Here is a 21,010-nt window from a genome sequence, read left to right on the forward strand (position 1 = left end):
AGCTGCTCTGACACAACTGAAAGTCTCGGATCTTATCTAAGCCATTCTTTAGAGAAATACTGCCACAGGTAAAACGAGGGAACTGCTGAAATGCCAGAAGTCTGTAAGTAATAACTAACATGGTCTCCAACACAGCTGAAAAGCCCAGGGCACCCCTAACGGGACTGAGTTGAAGTTTTAGCACCAGAAACTCACAATAAATGGGTCAAGCAAGCAATGTCAGATTTGTTGTAGCCCAAGGGAAGGCAATAAACTGGGGGTGATTGTTTTTCCTTACGTACAGACTTGGGAGCCACATATCCTCCAGGAGCCATCCCTATGCCGGACGAGAGCTCGAAGAGATCGTTGAGTCCACTGCTGACCACTGCTGGGGTGGGAGAAGGGGCAAAGGTGGCTGGCACAGAGGAGGGAATGTAGGTCTGTCCCACCTGGAGGAGTCAGAAAGAACAGGCACTCATTAACATCACGTGTGAGCACCACTTATTAAACAAAGCATGGACTCGGGCAACATCCTAAATATTTTAAAGCCATTTGCAGCTTCCCCACTGATTTATCAATAGTGCTAAATTATGTATTTGAATTCCAAACCTCTTGGCACTTAATCCCTACACTCGGCTGTCACCTCAACCAAGCTTCCACATCATTTTTTATAGCTTCAGTTATCTATTCCCGCTGTAGAGGAATCTTTCTTCTCCATATCTCCTTCTCCTAAGACAATATGCTTTGTGGATCTACCCTACATAAACCCAGGGAAAAGAGCAAATGCTTCAAATCTTCCCCCAACAACATCAGCCTTCAGGAATCTGCAAGATTTTGCATATCCAGAGATAGCAAGGGAGTCATGACCGTGTTGTGTACTCCCACCCAAAGCCAGAGCTCTGCATTCTCAGCACTGGGCCCCAAAAGGTTCATTACATGAAGCAGAGTCTGCCAGAGGACAACCTTCCTGCAAGAAAGGCAATCCTTCCCTCCCAGGACTTCAATGAGGGCACCAAAGCTGGAATATTAACCTTTAGGTGCCCAGCTTCAGATGGGACAGTCACACTTAAATTACACTTCCAAATTCTCTTCCTAGCAGGATGAATGCTTGAGAACAGGATTCCCCAGCCAGCAGCCCAGAAACAGGCAGAGTGACCAGGACAGAACTGCCCGGGGGGTTTTAGCTGGCCCAGGAGGGCAGAGACCTGGCTTTATAGGTATGACCACCACAGGAACTATCTGCCATGTCCTGCTGAGGGCTGCCTGGGTGTACAGGTGCACTGTGCCACCAGCTCTCCTTTGCCCTTATGCTGAAGGAAGAAAGGAATGCCAGATTCACAGGGAAAGGAGGAGAGAGAATGACTGCAGCCATAACAAGGGTCTCTGAAAAGCCCTCCCTCCCTCCAGAAGGGAGTGTGCTTTCCTCACTGAATTACTGGATACAGAGCCCTGGGAAGAGGGACTGGAGCTTTCTAGGGGACACCACTTCTGGCTGTGGGTTGGAAGCACACTCCCTCCTGCCCACTTCATTTTCAAGTGGTGCTTCATTCCCTTTCCATGCTTTGCTGGAAGAAGCTGCTATGAGCTTGATGCCAAGGGTGCTTTGAAAGCAGGTTGAAACTCTCCCAATGCCCTGGCCGTAGGCACAAGGACACTCACAAAGCACAGGTACAGAGGAGGTGGCCAGTGGCAGCACTGACCACACACAGTAGGAAAGCTTGGAGCACCTGACCCTGATGTCCAGGAGAAAATCTTGTGTGGAGTTTGGGAGGAGAAAGCACTGAGTTCAGGCAAGTCTGTGGTGCCACTGGGTTAGGGTAACAGACCAGGCTTTGTGAGTAGGAATGAGCATCCTTGGCCTTTCAGCTGCTAAAGCAGTTGCACAAGGATGAGGCACTGCCAGGGTTAACGCTGGTGCTCCAACTAAAAGCTCTGAGGAAGAAGAGCTAAGCAGAATGAGTGAACAGCTCTGGCCCTGGCTGCTCTTAGGAAAGCCCAGGTGGCAGCTGGACTCAAATCAACAAAGGTGGGGACCCGTGTGTTGCAGTTGCATTTATCCATTTTCAAACATCTTCAGGCCTTTGAAAAGCACCTTCCAGCACATAACGGGTGAGGGTATGCTGAAAAACCCTGAGCTTTGAGCAGCTTTGAAATTGGGGAAAAAAATGGAATGGCACTTACTGCCGGGCTTCCTCCAATGCCCCCGCCAAGGTCACTGCCAAGCTGAAAGAGAGAAGGAGAGAGAGGAGAGGAAGACCGAGATCATTTAAGCCAAGTGTCAGATGGCCGGAGCGGAGCCCGGGCACCGCGAGCACGGATCGCTCCTGCGTACAGGACAGACAGAAATGCAGTGCTGGGAAAGCACAGGGAACAGAGGGGCTGCTTGCTGCTGCGTGAGCAGAGCTACTTGGAGAGCTACCCCACGCATTCACTGTGGACAGGAGCGTTCTGCAGGTTAATGAGAACAAAAATCCATCCCTCCTTGCGCCTGTTTCTGCACCAAAACCTCCTTTCTTCACGTTTCATGCATCGGTGCTTCCCCTTCAGCCCTGCTGCTGCCAGCAGGCCCCAAGCAGCTCCACAAAACCCAGTGGGGTAACTGTGAAATGGCATAAAAATAAAACTGACAGGAAGGCTTGCTTCCTGAAAGCTTTAGTTTTCTAGGGAACAGCTACAAACCACGGGCAAACACAAAGCGTCTTGGCTGTGTTCCTCCGACACACGGCTCTTTTCAACAACAAGGAAGAAAGAGAATAGGATCCGTGCTGGCTCTTACCACAGCTCAGAGAGGGGGGCTCTGAAGATGCTCCCCTCCCTCAGACAAGGAAAAAAGCATCTTTATCATGTAATGGGCACACCAACGGCAAAGAGACCTCATGGTGCACCAGGCTATTTCAGTACCAATTTCTGCCAAGCTACGCGTTCACAGTCTGAAGTGACTGAAATATTCCTCCATAAACACTAAATCCACTCTGGGGCCCTTCTGCAGCCCACCTAGAAGCTCTCCCCCCACAAGCTCCCTTTATAAAGCCCATGTTTCAAACCTTCACATCACTCTACACGCTCAGGAGAATTCAGAGATCAGGATAGGCTCCCAGGCTTGGCTACAAGTGCTGTTTGCAAGTGCAACATCACTCCTGTGAATATTTAAAATGCACTTAACAGATGACTGATAGCCAGGAGGAAACAAGCACAGATCTGCAGTGGTTATTCACTGCAGAGACATCTCCAGGCTTATCTGTGTCCCAGGCTTTTCTTCTGAAGACCAGGGTAATTCTTTTTGTCTAGAACAGGGGTTTTTTGGGTCACATTCAGACAAGGAACATGACCTGACAATGTGCACAGAGGATGATGCAAATGCAGGGGTGAGGTAGGAGCCAGCCCCATTAGGAAAAGGCTGGACTGGCAGACCAGAACACCACAGCTCACCTCGTGGATGGTTCTGCTCTTTCATTTGATAAAGGTTTGGGGAGTTAGTTTGCTTTTAAAAAAGCATGTGACAAACTGGGTCAACAAAGGCTCCAGATACATTGTTCAGGTAAGCGCTGATGTGTCAGGATATTGAACAAATGCCCCATATAGCTGAAGGAGAAGCTTCCAGGAGTGCCCATGCTTAGAGCCAAAAAGGCTCTGACCTTTTCCCTGTGCACAAAAAACTTGGAAATTAACTTTGCTCTGATCCCTTCCAGCCTGTTCCCTGAGAGATCTCACGGCAAATGTGTTTTATGCTGCTCAAGAGATACCATAAAGCTTCATACCCCTCTCCATCAGAGCACAGGTAAAAAGGATAAATTGCCCTGAGAAGAGCAGCAAAGGTGTAAGACAGTGACTTACCAGATAGTAACTAGCCTCCATAAAACCTGTAAAATGTGACAAACCCCTGTGCTTCCCTGGATCTCTCTTCTATCCCCTGGCACCCCTCCTTACCCTATTCCCCACAGGAGCCACCTGATGCAACATTAGCCACCCTAAGTAGGTGCTAGAGAAGAACAAATCTCAATTTGCTTTTTGTTAAGAAGCCTTAAGAGCTTTTTTCCATTGTGGGACTCAGTTTATCCCTACTTGAGGTCATGGCAGAAGCTGAGGAGACTCCTCATCTTTTCCAACAACCACCTCTCCTGGAGCAACCCAGGCTCTTGCTGTCCAGTTTTGCTTAGCTGACTTAGGAAATAACAGATGAAAGTGAGTGATTCCAAATTCAAAAGAAGGATCAGTCAGAGACCAAAGGAAGCCAGCCAGAGGATGCAAATCCAATTAATATTGAGCTTATAAAATAAGTCTTATTACACTGTAAAGTCTCCTCCACAGAAACAGCCTGACAGAGCAGAGGTTTGTTCTATTGACTGCTCTCTAAGCCAAGCCACGGTTTAGATTAATATATCAGATCATTTACATCTTGTTACTGGCTCACTGAGGAGTAATAAATGCAACTATTACACCTCATCCCTATTCATAGTCTTGCATGCAGATGAACTTCGTGCTTTATGTTGACAGGCAGCGAAGTCCAGAGGAAAAGAAAGAATGCAGTTCATTTCCAGATATAATTGTGTGCACGGAGGATTTCTGCAACTGCTGTCTGCAGCAGCAGAAAGGCTGGTTTATCAAGCAGCAAGCATTTTACAAAGGGTATTACGGGAATGACTGAATAATTCTGCATAATCAAGCCAGATGTTAACTATTCTACCATTTCTTACTACGCTCATCAGAAGGAGCTGCAGGGTAGGAGCCCGACCTCGGAGCAGCTCATACACTGATGTTGGCTGGAAGAACAGGCAATGACATATTGGGGTTCCTCAAGCTATCCATGAGTCCTCCGTTTTCCCTAAATGTCAGGCCTTGAGGCCTGAAATTCTGAAAGCAGAATTTGGATTTATTGCTTGAGTTAAGACTCCAGCTCTCACAAGGAGGAGGGAAAAAAACCCCTGACTGGCTCAGAGAATTTACCATGAGCCCCTGTGTGTTTCCAGATTGGACCCAACATCTCTTTCCAATGTCAGGAAGCTCTGAGCTGCTGCAGCCCCTCTTTGGTGACTGGAGCGCTCTGCAGAGCACAGCCTGAGCCTCTCCTGGCTCCTGTGCTCGGGCCCAAGCACTGCAGATGTGCTCCAGAGCCGCAGAGCCAGCGCCAAGGAGCTGCAGCTCCTCCAGGTCCCTACAGGCAGAGCTGGCTCTGCCCGGAGTGGAGAGAGAAGTGACAGCATTTCTACTGCACCAGAAGTTAAAGGGGGGAAGTTAACAAAGAACTGATCAATTCCACATCAGATGCGGGCTGCACTTCCCACTGCAGCAGCACAAAGTCTCTTTTTCTGTTTTTCTTGCCTGTCACCCTCCCATGGCACCGACGCTTTCCCCATTCAGGAACTCCAGGTCTGTTTCTCCTCCTGTGAGACGCCCAAATCATAACTTTATTCCAAACTCAGAATGATGGAAGAGACAGTAACAGTGATGTGTGTGAGTAAGAGGGAATGAGGAAGACAGAGGGAACAGGAACCAATTACCCACAGAGTGTCCTCTCCCATCTGGAGTGACAGGCAGAGTGCAGAAGGAAAGAAACAGATATTAGTCAGGCGTAAGTGCTGCTGAAGCAATTCCCCAGGACTAGCAGCTCTGGTTAACCATTTCCATTTGTCTCATGGGCAGACAGACACTCCTGCCAGAAGGACAACCTGGATCTGCCTTACAGGAGAACCAGCAACAGCCCCACAGAGGAGAGGACCACGTGAATAGAGCTGTCAGCCCCACTCGGGTTGAAATGCTCGCTGTGAAGGTGGGGTGGACAGGGGCTGGCTCTTGATGGTCCAAGGGAATTTGTGGCACTGCAAACCCCTCATCCTCATCCCAGACCTGGCAGCTTTGCCTCTTGTTGAAGAGCACAAAGCCTCTGCCCAGGATGAGGAGCTGCCAGCTTCAGGAGATGAGCAGAGGATGAACAGGGAGTCTCAGCCCCCAAATGCATAAAAGTTCTTCAAGCAGGAATGCTCTTTATTCCCTCCAAACCTGTCCTGCCATAACAGCACCCAAGCAGCCACATGGGTTTAAAGAAGAGGTTGGGCTCAACCCTGTATCAATAAAACCAGTGCCATCACCTCTTCTCAAACTGCATCAGCACCTTTACTTTGCACAAGTTGGCTTGGACGGCGCCGCAGCTGCTCTGCAGTTGGAGAGCCTTTGCCCTGCAATTCCAGCCCTCTGGAAGCAGTTATGCTGACTTATGAAGTGTAGCAATGCTGGAGTTACTGCATTAGGAGGGTTTATTTGCATCTTAACAGCAGCTTGTAATGAAGTGACTCTGCTGAAGTGTTCATGTGATCCTGAGGGGCTACAATCACTTCTGCAAAATGACGTGAGGCTTTTGGAGCACCAAAAAATAACAGGGAGGGTGGAGCCAGGGACAGAAGCTTCAACAACCACTGCTCAGCAACTGCCTTGCCTTGTGTCCACAGCATAATCAGGGCTTCCAGGGCAGCTGTGCATTCTGTGGACCACAATTCATGGGTTAAGAGGGGCCAGTTGCTGCCTCCTCGCTCCCTCACACCACAAATCAGGAGTCAGGCACCAGAGCTCAAGGTGCTGCCTGCACTCAGTAACATGGCAGCAAGGAACACAAGGCATTTACCTACCAGGAATGGGGTGAGGTGCTGAGAGCAGGGCTGCTGGCAGCCCCCTTGGTGCAGCCTAATCCTGTCAGAGAGCCCTGAGCTGCAGGACAGGGTGTGTGTGCATGGGCTGCAGGGATCTCATTGCAGACACCACTGTGGCTCACACAGAGGCACTGGAATGCTTCGTTTGCTGCCTATTCTGTGTGTTTGCACACCAAGCCAGGCTTGCAGAGCAGAAGGGCTGCTCTCCAAACCAGGGACAGCTGTGTCAAAGTTGCTGAAGGGCAGGTCACGCTGCCAATACCATGGTCACCAGTTTCACTGCACTTGCTGCTAATGCTTTACCCTGCTGAGAGATTTCCATCAGCAAGCAAAACTGAGTCCTAACCATTTTCATTCTCCAAAGAGTAAAAAACAATCAGCTCACAAAGCTCTAGCAGTCCTATGACTGCTACAACAGATTTGAATCAGATATGAATGAGTAACTCACCAAAATAGCTCCTTTTCCACACCAGCCCTGCCCCAGCAATGGACACGTGTCCTTTGTCAGGAATCTTAACAGATTCCTTTGTAGTTCATCAAACCTCAACAGCCCAGATGAAAGGAGTCACTCAGCTCCTTGTCAAAGGCTGGAGGAGCACTCTGGGAAAACATCACATCCGCTGCATAAATGGATGCTGGGGCTGACCTGGCACAGACACGCTCCCACTGCAGTTCCAGGAAAAGGTAAATGAAGTAACTTTCCAAAGATTACACGCAGCAAGTCACTTGCAGAGCCAGGAGAGGAATGTGGCAGCCAGGGCAGACTGGAGGTCACTTTTTTACAAAACATTGGTGAGTCCCTAATCAACCCCAACACTCCAAGGTGTTGTCCATTGAGGCCAGACTTTGAATTCTCCACTTGAAAGCAGTCAGACAGGGAGGGAGTGACACCAGCAGCCCCTGCTCACAGCCTTTGGGATGTGACAGGCACTTCAGACTGCTGCAACAGGGCTTTCTTCCCAGGCTGCCAAGCCTATGGTGCCTGGAGCTCGGGGTGAGCTGGTGCTCAGCTCCCACGCTCCATCCCACTGCAGTGGTGGGACACAGCCCTGAGCTGTGTGGAACAGATCCTTGGGGTCAGACCCCCCTAAATCCAGCCTGATTCCACAGAGGGGCACAACCCCACCTGGAACAGCCCAAACCAGTCCAGGTATTACAGAAAACTGGGGATATTCAGTGTTTATCAAGCAGCTTTTCAGTTTAGGACATAAATCAACCTGACCAGCTGCCAGTCTCGAATCAATAATATTCTTGTAGATGAGTGGCTAGAGTATTAAATAAAATCCTTACATAACAGACAATCCAAGCCTGTCCATTCCTGCAGATTTACTGCTCTGCCCCCAGAGCCAGCCTTCCTGGCTCTTGGCCACAGTGCCCTGCTCCCATTCAGTGCAGGGGCTCCCAGGAAGCACAGTGTGCCCACAGAGCTCTCATGCTCCCTGGATTTGCAGAACAAATGAACACACAACAAGGTTTAAAGGCAAAAATGTCACGTCAGCACAGACAGACATCTTGCAAAGCACTGCATCATTGCACACGAGTTGGAAGAGTGACTGGAACCTGCAGGGAAAAAAGCATCAGATTCCAGGTCTCGGGATGCACAGCTCTGCAACCAGCACTCTGCTGTCCCAGAAGTTTTGTTTCTCCCCCATCAGTGACTGGTATGGCTACTGTGGAGCTGGAGAGCCCAAATAGTTTTGTAAAGTGGGCTTGGTCACCATTTTATACAAAAAGAAAATTGGGCAGAGAAGAACAAGATCTGCCCAGGGTGGCAAACAGGGGCACAACCTGTTCCCCAGAAAACAGCTCTCCCTAAGTTCTAGAGCAAGTTTGCTCTGCTTATAAGCAATGCTCTTTTACCAAAGGTCCTTTTTCTCCTCTTTTTAATTGTTAACACATGCTCAGCATCTGTGCATGCATGTTACATTTAATACCAATTACAGAACTCACTATGGAGATAAAATAAGATTTACTCACTAAAGAAATTAACCTCTCAAGCAGCTGGAGTCTCACTGGTCATGGGGATAAATACCTAGCAATACTGAGGACAATTCAAATGAACAATATTAATTTGGTGTTTATGAGGTTTTACACCACACAGTCTTTATTTAAATACCCGGAATTAAAATAAAACCCCACAGTTTAAGAAATGGAAATACAGAACGATGCTTTCCTTGGAAGTTAACGCTGCTGTTGGTCTTTCTGGGTTAGTCCCACTGGGATTTTCACTCCAACAACATCCCTCTGATGAGACACCCCTCCAAAGACAAGGGGGTAGAAGAGGGGATCAACAGATGCCACTGAGTGGGTGTGACAAACTGGCTGAGATCCTGCCAGCAGCCTCTTCCAGACCTCCAGCTGCCTTTGAGGCACTCACAGGACTGAGGCAATGTTGCCGTCACAGAGCGTGCAGCCTCGGTCAGCCCAACAAAGCAGGGGAAGAAATGTATTTTAAAAACCTTAAGGAGTACCAGAAAGGGAAATTTCAAAGCAGAACAATTCAGGTATTGCTGGCCCCCAGGTGTTTTTGATCCCTGGTGAAGGGTGAAGAGCTCAGCCCTTCTTCAAAGGCACAGTGGGATGTGTCTCACCTCCTCCCCACACACAGAAATCAGGCCTGTGGGATCTGCAGTTTGAGACTGATTTTGGCACAGCACAGATGTGGTTTAATATTAGCCTGAGGTCCAAATGCCAATCCTCTTGGCAAGCCCTGCAGCCCAGGACACTTCCCAGCAATTTGGGTAATACCAGGTTAGGGTTAACCCAGCTTGAGACTTGTTCAACACGTGCCCACAGCAACAAACAAGCACAGAGATCCCATTCACTCACTAATTAAGCTTATTATCCTAGAATAATTTAGGTTGGAAAAGACCTCCACACCATTACCAGCACTGCCAAGGCCACCACTAAACCACGTCCCCAAGTGCCCCTTCTACACGATTTTTAAGTGACCCCACCGCTGCCCTGGACAGCCCATTCCAGTGCTTGAAAACCCTTCTGGTGAAGACAGATTTCCTAATATTCAATTGAAACCTCCCCTGGCACAAGCACAGGCCATTTCCTCTGATCCTGTCACTTGTTACGTGAGAAAAGAGACTGACCAAGGGAAGGAAAAGCTGGAGCTTTGATGTAACAGCACTCCAATCAAAAGTATCCACCTTCAAAAACCACACCAGGATTCAGAATTTGTTTTTAGTGCTTCCCCATCTACTCAGCTGAGAGAGCGCTGGCCATGCAGCCCCAGGCACAGCTACTCCCCACCCAGACAGGATCATTTTGTCAGCTCACACTCCATAACTCCACGGATGTACTTAAGGCTTGAGAAAAATACTAAGTAAAAGCCAGGTACCATTTCAACTAACAGCTCCACTGTCAAAGCAGGTCACTAAATTAAGCCCATTAATGCCAGCTGCGAGACAGCTCTTCTCCCAAAACCAAGTTTTAGTTCTGCTGTGTCCATTTATTTGTGTGACACTAATGAGAAACAAAGGGTTACTGTGAGAGGACTGGAAGGCAGCACAGAGGAATTGAAGTGCAAACCATCCTGTGGCACCACAGGCAGCACCACCTTCTGCAATGCCTTAATTCCCAATCCCAGGTTTTTAGAGGCATGTGTTGCAGTGCAGGGAAAGGCTGCACAGGTCACTGCTCTGGGCTCACTGCCTGCTTTCCCAGCAAGTCCAGCTTGACCATTTTGCCAATCCCCAGTAAAAGCAATGTTCCTGCTAACCAAACAAACCTCTGGTTAGAGAGTGCAGAGCCTGCAGCACCTCTGACCTCTGTGTCAGTGCCATTAAGGGTTAGATTGTTTCCAGCTCATTAGCCCATGAAGCACTGGAGCTGGAAATGGGTTTAACATTTGCTTTAATAATTTTATGGCAGCTTAAAAAAATATATATTTGATAGATAAGGATTTGTTGAATTGGGGTTCATCCAGCTGCCTCCCACCTCTGTTATTCAGAGCTTGACTCAGAACTCTAAGTGCACCTAAACCAGGCAGAGATAACCCAGCCCAACTACCACAAGCCAAACCTCAAGCAAGACAAATCCACTGCAGGTCTGAAAAACACCCAGCTATGTCCACTGGCGCAGTCTTATTTGATTTATGTTGTGCAAATGCACCTAGGAGTGCTTCTCACCCCTGTGGGGAAGCCAGCAGGGAGCTGGGGATCTGTGTGCTGTGCTCCTTGCCTTGGGAACAGTTCCCAGGATGATCCTTACAGTCACCACTCCTGACTGCTTGGCTTCCACCAGCCTAAAAACCACAGCACTGACCTCTCTGCCCTGCTGCTGGCTGCTTGCTAAGTGATGTTCTCACTGCAGTTCCTGCCCAGCTCACTCCCCAGAGCAGAAGGGAGGTGTGACTGCTCCCGCTGGAGCCTGACCCCGTTAGTGCCAGGGCAGGTGCCTTGTGAGCAGCGCTGGCACAGGGAGGACTGCACAGGGAGCTCCCTCTTGACCTCACTGCAATTAAAATGTCACCGATATTAAACCATGACATGCTCTGGAGAATACACAAATGGGAAGGCACAGGGTTACAGCCTGAGAGCTTTAGCACTGAAATTCAGGAGGGCTGGGAATTGGGTGGAATAAATGCCTCCTTGAAAGGGAGCCTGATTTAAATAGAAAGCAGTGAAAGACTTTTACATCCTTAAAACAACTTTTTGGTTTTCTTCTGCAGACAGAAAAAGCACAGAACAAATATATCCACTGACCATGGGGATTCTACAGCATGCAGCAACGTGCATTGTAGAGCAGGAAAAGCCTGCTGAAAGTTAGTACAATAACTATGGTTAAATCCTCCTGGAGTTTCAGGACTCAGCACTGGGAGCTCGGCTCACTGAGCATTAAAAGCACAAATGATCAAGGCTTTGCAGAGATAAGCACAGCTCCAATTATCTCCATCAGCTAAAGAGGATGTGCTGCTTACCAAGCTGTCCAGCCCTCCTCCCAGCAGGTCCACAGCACCCATCTGCATGGAGGACACTTGGGGCACATTCACGGGGGGCCCCAGGTCCAGGTTGAGGAGGTCACCCAGGAGGTCACCCTGGGAGGGGATGACCTGTGGCTGCTCCAGGTTTGTGGTGGTCGTGGTGCCCACGGGGCTGTCACCAGCATCAGTGCTGTGGGGGGAGAACAAGAAGCAGAAAGGACAAATATCAGACACCTTTGGTCTCCAATTCCAGGTTCCCAGCATGGGCAAACACAGCAAGAGGTGGCTCAGCAGCAGAGGCCAGGCAAAAGGTGGTCCCAGCAGCTGATGTGGCCACTGTCCTGCACCAGGCAGGGTTATGGCACGTGGCTCTTCACCACTTTGAGCACAAAGGTTTTCCTTGCTTTGTACATGGTTTTCAGCCCAGCAAAGGGAATCTTGCAAGGGGTGAATCCTACCCACCTTGAGAATCACAGACCCCCTCTGAAACAGAGGGCCATGGGTACTACGTGGGCTGCAGAACTGAAAATAAGCAGTTCCTACCTCAGAATAAACCTACAGAGATGATTTTCAACCCACTGGGCCTCAGAATGACATGGAAACACAGGGAAAAATAAATAATCCAGATTTTCTCAGAGATCTAACACTGATAAAACCCTTGAGCCCTTACCCTAACCAGTACAAACTCCACCACTTCCCTCAGATCTAGATTAATCACCTTCTCCTGACCAGCAACAAGGTCCATCCATCTTTTCTAATTGAAAAACTCAATCTAAAATTGATTCCTCCCTTCTATCAATAATTTCCTTTCCTCTGAGTTAGCAGGCATGCTAATTACTAGTCTAGAAACACTCATTATACAGCTTCCAGAATTTATCATCATATGCAGTCTGGCTACCTTTTATATCTTTTATATTCATTTGTCAGTGAATTGGGTAACAAGGAGAGGGTAAAAAAAAAATAACTGTAACTCCTGGAGAACTCACTACAATGTATTTATTCTTTAAATCCAGAGATGCTCATATTTTAGATAATTAAAACCCATTTTATACCCTGTTTCCAGAATGATTTCTAGCTCATGTTATTGCAGCCAGCAGGTAACTGCACACAATTGCTGTGGGAATTAGTGTTCTGACAAGGTGTTTAACACCAGGGCTGTTCTGCAAGCACTGCAGCTCCTGATTCTGAGTAGCCAAAATTCTCTTATCCTTATTCAGCTATTGAAGGGAAAGATTCAGCCACAGAGTATAAGCTGCTCCCAATTCCAGTGCCAGGAGGAAAAGATAGAGCATAAGGAGTGCAGAATGAATTAGTTACCAGGCAGCAGCAGGAAGGGTTGAAAGCTTCTTTGCATTAAAAGCTTCAGAGCCCCAATAGCACTAATATTAGCTGTCCTTTCTGCTGCTGCCTTCAGCAGGGAGAGTGCTGAGTGTGCTGAACTGCTCCCTGAAGCATTTCCTGAGGAGAGGTGGTGACTGTGATCCACTCCCACCCCCAGCCTGGGAACAGGAACAGCCTCGCCGAGAGAGGCACAGCACAAACCACTTGGTTCCTTCCCAGGATATAATCCCTCTAACACTCCACCCCTTCAACACTTACTCATCCCTCTCCTGATGGAGACACAGAAATCCCTCTGTGTCTTGTGTAACTGCTGCTGCCCCAAAGCCAACAAGAAACTAGGAGAGGACAAAGCTAAGTGGGTTTGCTTTAAAAAAGCAAAACCCCAAAGCTTCCATTTGTGGAGAATGGGTCTCTTTAAAGAGATTTCTATAAACAACTTTGCATTTTCTTTGAAAGAAAAGAAATTAATAAAGAATATGTGGGTTAAAAAGGGCAAAAAGACTTGATACAAGATTTCCCCCTTACAGTCCTGGGTTTGGCCGTGTGAATTGGAGATTTGGCCCTATGAGTTCAGCCCCCAGCAGTTCCCAGATGTTGGAGTCACAAGGGATGCACAGCCTGAACCAGAACCAAAAATTTCCTGTAGCTGCCTGTGAAATAGGGAAATAGAGACTCCTGCCCAAGTCTAACCAGACTTGCTTCTCCCAGGAGCCCTGTTAACATCTCCCCAAATTTCCCAGCTGAATTATGGCCGAGCAGGAGTGGTGGGAGCCACCACAGGAGGAAACACTGCCAAGCAATCACATTTCTCCCCCACCCTTGGGATACATCTGCAGCTCTATGACACTTGGGCTCACTGAAGAGGCAGGAATATTTCACCATCTGTGAGCTGTTCAATGGGTCTGCCCATCAGCTGAGAGCTGCAAGAAAGCCGTCCTACAGCGCTTTGAACGAAAAAGAAATTAATCAAAATGCCATGGAAGTGTGCTCTGCCAACCAAAATTCCTCCTAGGTTTATACCCAGGGAAGCACCTCTCAAGGCAACGCTGTCCTCACCCTCTTAAACCACATTCACTGTGGACATCTCCCCATTCCCATCTTACAGTGCCATCAGTCTCTACCACATGGGTCAGCCACCAGAATGGTCACTGGAGTGCAGGAGTTGTACAGAAAATCACCTCACCTCAACTGTTTGGACTCATCTTTCACTGGACACCTTTAACTTGCCTTAAACTGATGCAGAAAACCCCAATAATGGGGCATCTTGAGGTGAGCTCACATCAGAGAAGCCTGGTGTGCCATTAAATTAACCCCAGGCATTTTTAAATTTTACCACTGCATCAGCATGATCAGTGTGCAGCACGCTTCTGCTGAGCACCCCTCAGACCTTCCCACAGCTTCCCACTGCTGATTGAGGCCTGGAGGTTTGTTTTCTGGGTTTTTTTGAAGCAGTGGTTCTGCCCAAGTCAGAAAATATTTAAGGTCAGCAGACTGAGCATGAGCAACGAGAGCCAAGCACATACACAGTACACGCAAGAAGATAATAAACTGCTCCTTCAAAAAGCTGAATTCTCTGAGCTAAATCCCCTAAAATGCTATTTTCTGTAGTGACTTGGAACAACAGTGTACAGTGAAGCTGGTAAAACCGCAAGCCAAAGCTACCCCGGCTCATTTTGAGACAAATCTTTGATTAGGAGAGGTAGGGAAGTGGCCACTGCTTTTCCTGTCCAACTGGTAGATTTGTGCTTGCTGATTCTGGGTCAGTGCAGCCAGACTTGATTTCATAGGCAGGGAGAAAACAACTCTGCTTCCCAAAGCCAGCCACCACAGAAATAGCTTTAGCTGCTAAGAATAGCAGAGAAGTGGTGTCAGAAAATAGCAAAGAAGCAGCATCGCACACTGATTTATCAGTGCAACAGCAAAAAATAGCACTCCAAATGTCACTTTGGGAATATTATTAAGAGGTAAGCCTGGGTGCTCTGCCTCTTGCTGCAAAATGCACTCATTTTTGTAATTAATACCATTAGGGAAAATAGCAACTGCTCACCTGAATGAGGGGCCACAGGAACAGGCCCAACAGCAACACGGCCCCAGCTGGGACAAAGGCACTGCCTGCTCTTGCAGAACTAACCTGGTGCCAGAACTGTGATCCCAGGGAGGCATCAAGGCACCAGGCAACGAGCCAAAGCATTTCCCCCACCTCCCAAATGTCAGGCAGACCATCTCCAGTCTAACCCTTTTCTTTTAAGCCCTAACACTGATGGGGCTTAGATGGCTTTTGCACTCCCCTTGCTTTACAGGCACCAAGTGAGAAAGGGAGTGTCACCAATCCTTCTCCATGTCACGTTGCAGCAGTGAAGGATCCCTGTACTTGCCTGTTCCAGGAAAGTGATACTGCATTCCAGGAGACAGGCTCATAAAGCTGTGCTGTTGCTGAAGCAAAGCTCCTACCAAATCATCTTCTGAAAGATGCCTGTTCTCACTCTAGTCCTCCTTGCAGCACTCATCCAAAGCTGCTGCTTTTCTACTCAAACTCATGTCAAGAGCACTTACAACCAATGTCTTCTCAAAAAACATCCCAGCTTCTCCTCACACAGGAACTTTGATACTTCCTGTGCCTTTGTGACCCAGGAATTCAGAAGCTCCATACCCAGGATTACATTCTGCATGAAACTGCCCCTTGAATGACCTGCAAACTATCAATAAAATCCCACTAGGGTGTTCTAGAAGATTTTTGCTTTTTTTGGACTGTTTTCTAGAAAGAAACAACCAACCCTGCCCATGATCCCCAGGGCTGCCTGAGCTCACCTCCCATGGTGGATTGGCAGGTGCTTGCGGTGGATCCCATGGCTCCCTTCCACGAAAGCGTTGGGTGGTTTGTGATACACAGAAGCCAGAGACCCAATGTGGCAGATCAGCTCATCCAGCAGGGTTGGCTCAATCAGATCAGTCTCCTCAGAAATCAGTGGCTTTTCTGAGAGCACCACTTCCTTGGCAGTCACTGGATCCGTGGAAAGAAGGCGCCAGTAGATGTAGCCACGATCCCGCAGGTCTGGGTTGTCAGAATCCTGAGACAAAGCAATGCATCACTCACAGGGCTGAAGTGAACTAATGCCTGTAATCATTTTATTCTTCCAGCAGTGATTCTGCTGGATTAAAAAACCCCAACCAGCCAGCAGCCACAGCCACCAATCTCCAAATGATGTTACAAACTGCTTGTTGAGGTGAACATCTTAAAATTAAAAACGCAAACCAAAAGTATTAATGCCTGACTTCCTGCTCAGCTGGTAAGGGAGCAAAAAGCCCAGGATTTATATCCCCCAAACCACAGAGCTACCAACTGCTTTCCAAACTTTCCTGCCACTAAGTGTTAGGAGAAATCCAGGAGAAAAGAACATGAGTGGCAATGACTGTTGCATACTAAGAGCAGACACACAATACTGCAGAATGATCCAAGATCCCTGGAAATATGACTTACCCAAGGGCACTGCTGGACAAAAAAGATGCTGCAGAGCCACATCTTAACAAGCTGTATTCTTTAGAGCAAAAGAAATCTTATTTATCCTGCCTTTTAGTTATCTAATGAAGTATGGAGAGATGCTAATGATACACACTTAGGATACTTCATCAGTTCTCCAGCTGTCAATAAGACCCTTGTTTTACTGCAGATACTTTTGCCTCTGCATGAAGTGCTAATTATTTCTCTCCTCTTTGAGCAGCTCTGCCCAGAGCAGCAAAGTGAGTGGGGATGGTTTGCTGATAATGTTCTAGGGAGAGGGAGGTGCTGTGGTTTTATGTTGTAGTGAACTGTTCACGGAAACAAGAGCTCAGATTTTTAATCCTCACATCAGCAGAATAACAGGATAAATGTTCCTGAGGGTTTTTTTTTCCCTATAAAATTCCAGCAAAATACTGTACACCTCACCAGCCTTCCTCTTGGCATTTCTTTTTGTCTTCTGTGCTCTCATTGCTGCTGCTGACCTGTTAGAACCTGCATCTGCCATCTGCCTCAAGACATTCTCAAACCTCTTCTTGGAATGAGACTGAGCTGAGCTCATTTTGCTTGTAAGGACCTAAATAAATCTCTCTGTTGTCTCCCACATTGTCTCTGCAGAACTGGTTTTGTTTGATGGTAGAATCATGGACTCTTTATGCCCTTCTTCCCTCAACAATCCCTCCCAGACTCTGCACTCAGGATCAGGTAGGGTTTCTGCAAGGACACACATGAAAGACCACATTCTCCTACTTGCACCTACAGATTCAAGGCTGTCGTCTTCTTCCCACAGCCAAAAAAACCACACTGGAAACTGAAACGAGGGTCAAACCTTTCCCAATTTCTCTCCCAATTCTCCCCTCTCCAGGGTCTCTCTCTGAGCACCCCTGGCTCAGCTCAGCTCACCCATGACTGCCCCACAAGAGCAATGCAGAGGTCTGAGACCTCAATTCCTGTGTTTCTTCCATCCTCAGCTACTCCACTGTTATTTTTACCAGTGTTGCCTGGATGAAGCTGGCTCCTGCTACAACCACACCTGCAGTCTGCTGTGCAGACAAACCCTGAGACATTCCAAGTGCAACGATACCTAAGCTGGGGAAAGAAACACACGTGTAATTACTCTCCCACTCAAGTGAAAAACACCATCTCTACCTAGAAATCAGACCTCAAAGTTTAAGGGTTTTCAGTGTTTTACAGCCAGTTATCCCACATTGACTTATTATTCATATAAAATACAAAAAGCCAGACTGAATCAACATTTGTGACAAACAGAGGGGAAAAAAAATCAGACGCCTGCTATATTCTGAGGGTGCCATCAAATGTTTTGTGACTCAGCACAGTGGGTTTTAACACTTAGTACCTTTCTTCTGTTGGCTCAGACAAATGACACAGCGTGCCCTTGGCCCACTCCTCTCTGAAGAGCAGCTCAGATCCTGCCTAATAGCAGGTTTTGAAGCAAGAAAAGCAGGTCATGGGTTTGTTGCTGCTGACCAATGCAAATCCCCAAAGGAATGAATAAAAGGTTTAAGTGCAGTAAGTCCACAGCCACAATTTCTTGCAGCAGAGGATCAAAAAGGCCAGCTGATGATTGACTCCGGGTTTTCTACTCAGAAACAATCACATTCAGCTGGCAGACTATTGTTATCTCTTGACACAGCAGATCTGGAGAGAAGCCGCTTTTTTTGGGCACTTTACCCAAGTCATTGCAGCCAAGGAGTGTGGGAAGCTCAGCTGAGATCTTACCACCCCTGCCACCAGGACATCTCCACTTCTGTCTTCTAGAACCACAGCAGTTGTGTCTGCCAGCTCCAGCCCAGCCTTGCCTGCAGTGATCTGAGCTCATAACTCAGCACCTCATGCATAATGAATCCCTGATCTTAACCCACTGCTACAGCCTCCAGCAAAGCTGCCACCATGGTTGACAGCATCCAAGTACAAAGGAAAAACCCCAAACTTCAGTTCTTTCCTTCTCATAGCACTGCTTAAACTTTGCTGTTCACAGAACAAAGTCTTTGCCAGGCTCCTTCCCTCTGTTATAGCTCCAGATGTTTAAACTGCAAGCCACCTTCAAGGAGAAAGAATTTTGGTTTCTTGATAATTCTACACTGTCCCTAACTTTCCATTTAGTGAATGAATGGGGATGGAATTCAGACAAAGCAAGAGCTAAGAAGGAGAAAGCAGATTCCAGATAGTAACAGGCACAGAGCAGCTTTTAAATAGAGTCTCTCTGGGAGAGAAGGGAACACCCTTGAATCCAACCTACTGCAAAGCTGACTGGCCTGGCAGATGGGAGCCATCACCCAGCAGGCCAGCACAGTCTGCAGGGCTCTGGGTCATTGGATACCTGGCCTTACCTGTGTGGCCAGGCTGAGGACCTGCTGGACCAGCTCCTGTGTCTCAGAAGGCTTCTTCAAGAACAGCTTCACTATGGCAGTCAGGAGGGTGAGCTGCACCTAAGAGAGAGAGGCGCAGGAGAGATTAAAAACTCATCCATACTTTAGCAACATCTCCCAAATCTCCATGTCTTTTACTGATATAAAGCATAAGACCTCAGTTTCCTCACAGCATGACCCTATTCTTTGCCATAATGAGGATAATGAGACTCAGAGTCTTGCCTGTTGCAAAACACTTTCGCAGACAAGTCCCTGAGCAGCACACTGAGGTTTGTGTTGATGCCACAAATATTTTTTGTCTTTTCTTTTAGACCCCTGTTATACCTTTTTACAACTTCTGTATTCTTAGTGCTTTTTGCCTGCATTCTTGGCCTTGTTTGTTCAGCTCGGAGACTCAACATTTTGGAAGCTTCGTAGGTAGGGATCAGTGTGCCCCAGAGCCCAAGGTCCTCTCCAGAACACATTCTGTAAACTAAGATAGAACCATCCAGGAGAAGGTTCCTTGGAGAGGGGGGCTCATTCCAGCCTCTCATTGGGGAATCTTTGATAGATCTGCTGATTAGTAACACCTATAATGATATACCAGATCTTTTGGGGGGGCATTGTGGGGTGCATTTCAGTGCATTTGACCTGGACGTGTGCACCTAAGGATCCTTAAAACAAATACCAAGGTAAAATCCCTTTTTCTCTTCTAACCATGTCTGACCCTTGATTTTAAGACCAGCAAAAGGCATCAGTGTCATATTGTGATGCACTCTACCACTATTCCTCTAAGTCCTGGTCCCCAGTACAGCCATTCCCCCAAGAAATATGAAACATCTGAACACCTTTCAGTTCTGTCCTGTCCTTCCAAAAAGGGAAGCTTTGGAGACACGGACAATAAAGCAAAACTGCAGATTCCCAAGAGTTTTATTTCAGCCCAATATTGAAGCTTTCACTGACAGGTATTGTCCGACCACTGCAATAACATTTACTGTCCATCCCATAAACACACTGCACGAAACACTACAGATAAGATGCACACTGCAACTTTACCTGAGTACTTTCATCATGGAAACCCTCCAGGAAACTCTCCAGCAGCTCATCTGCATTGTCAATTCTTTCAGCATATTCGCCCACTATCCAGATCATGGCAGCTCTGGCATCTGGCTCATCCAGGGAATCCAGGTTCTCACACAGAGTGGCAATGATGCTTTCATACCTGGTTTATCAAAGTCCAGGTGGATTACTGGGGTGAACTGGACTTGTTTTATTCCATTCCTGCCCACATCATTCTGCAGAGAATCCTGCACTGAATTCATGTTTTGTATTTCTACACAACAAGCAGCATTTTCATTCAACTACAGAAGATATTCCCAGGCTTTTTTTTTCCCCCCAAGCTGAGCACTGAGATCTCACAGGGTCTTTGCAGTTTAATTCATCAGCAAGACCACCCAGATGTGGAGTTTAAGATAAAGCTGCCTCCCTTTCTGTTTGCTAATGGGAATGTTTGATCCAACAGTTCAGACCATGAGTCTGACTCAGATCCTGCAGCCTCGCTGGAGGCTTCAGCCTGGTAACCCTGAACTGGGTATTACACTCCCTCCAAGGCTTCTCTGTAAACCAGACAATACCCCACAGTAATTTAGCTTCCCCTAATTCCATGTGTGGGTATCCCTGTCACAAGCAGGGAATTTCTGAGACTGACAGCAGGAATTGCCAGGGAGGCCTGCAGACATCCCATATTATTTTTTAGGTGATCATGAAGTCTCTGTTGAAAAACATTGCTGCAGTTCTGTGGCTGATAAGACAAAACCTTACTGCAGAACCAGCACAAGAGAAGCTGAGTTCTGCCCAGGCCAGAGGGAACACTTGGTGGGAAAAGCCTGCAGTGTTTTGTTCAGCACAACCTGACTGGGATCTCGGACCACGGGAGCCATGAACTTTCACAGCCTTGTGTGAGGAGACTTCTACACTTCATAGATTTCCAGAGGAGATTAGCAAAACCAGAACAGCCTGATGCTGTAAACTTTGTCATATTTTCCTTCTGGCATCCTCTGCAAGAGCTTTACTGGCTTCTGATCCAGGCTTCAGTATGGAGTGGTGGCAAAGGAAAACCTTTCAATTCAAACTAATAATGAGCCAGGCTGACACCTCATCCAGAGCCAACACCTGAATCCTACCAAACTAGGAGTGGGATCACTGCTTCTGCCTTTACTTCAGAGCCCTGGTAGGCTGAGTTCTGCTCTGT

General features: G+C 47.6%; 1 protein-coding gene across 4 annotated transcripts in view; it reads right to left on the reverse strand.

The window, feature by feature from the left end:
- AP2B1 (adaptor related protein complex 2 subunit beta 1) overlaps positions 1–21,010 on the reverse strand; it is a 77,842-nt gene that overhangs the window by 24,396 nt on the left and 32,436 nt on the right. For 3 of the 4 annotated variants that reach the window (XM_039562792.1, XM_039562793.1, XM_039562794.1), the window contains exons 11-16: positions 19,816–19,981; positions 18,742–18,840; positions 15,703–15,962; positions 11,551–11,743; positions 2,161–2,202; positions 282–428 (exon numbers count right to left, since the gene is read on the reverse strand). In XM_039562792.1, the coding sequence (XP_039418726.1) occupies positions 282–428; positions 2,161–2,202; positions 11,551–11,743; positions 15,703–15,962; positions 18,742–18,840; positions 19,816–19,981 (907 nt within the window). The remainder of the gene's footprint in view (positions 1–281; positions 429–2,160; positions 2,203–11,550; positions 11,744–15,702; positions 15,963–18,741; positions 18,841–19,815; positions 19,982–21,010) is intronic. The other variant, XM_039562795.1, reaches the window with a different exon arrangement.

This window comes from Corvus cornix, chromosome 19 (genome assembly GCF_000738735.6).
Source record: "Corvus cornix cornix isolate S_Up_H32 chromosome 19, ASM73873v5, whole genome shotgun sequence".
Taxonomy (NCBI): domain Eukaryota; kingdom Metazoa; phylum Chordata; class Aves; order Passeriformes; family Corvidae; genus Corvus; species Corvus cornix.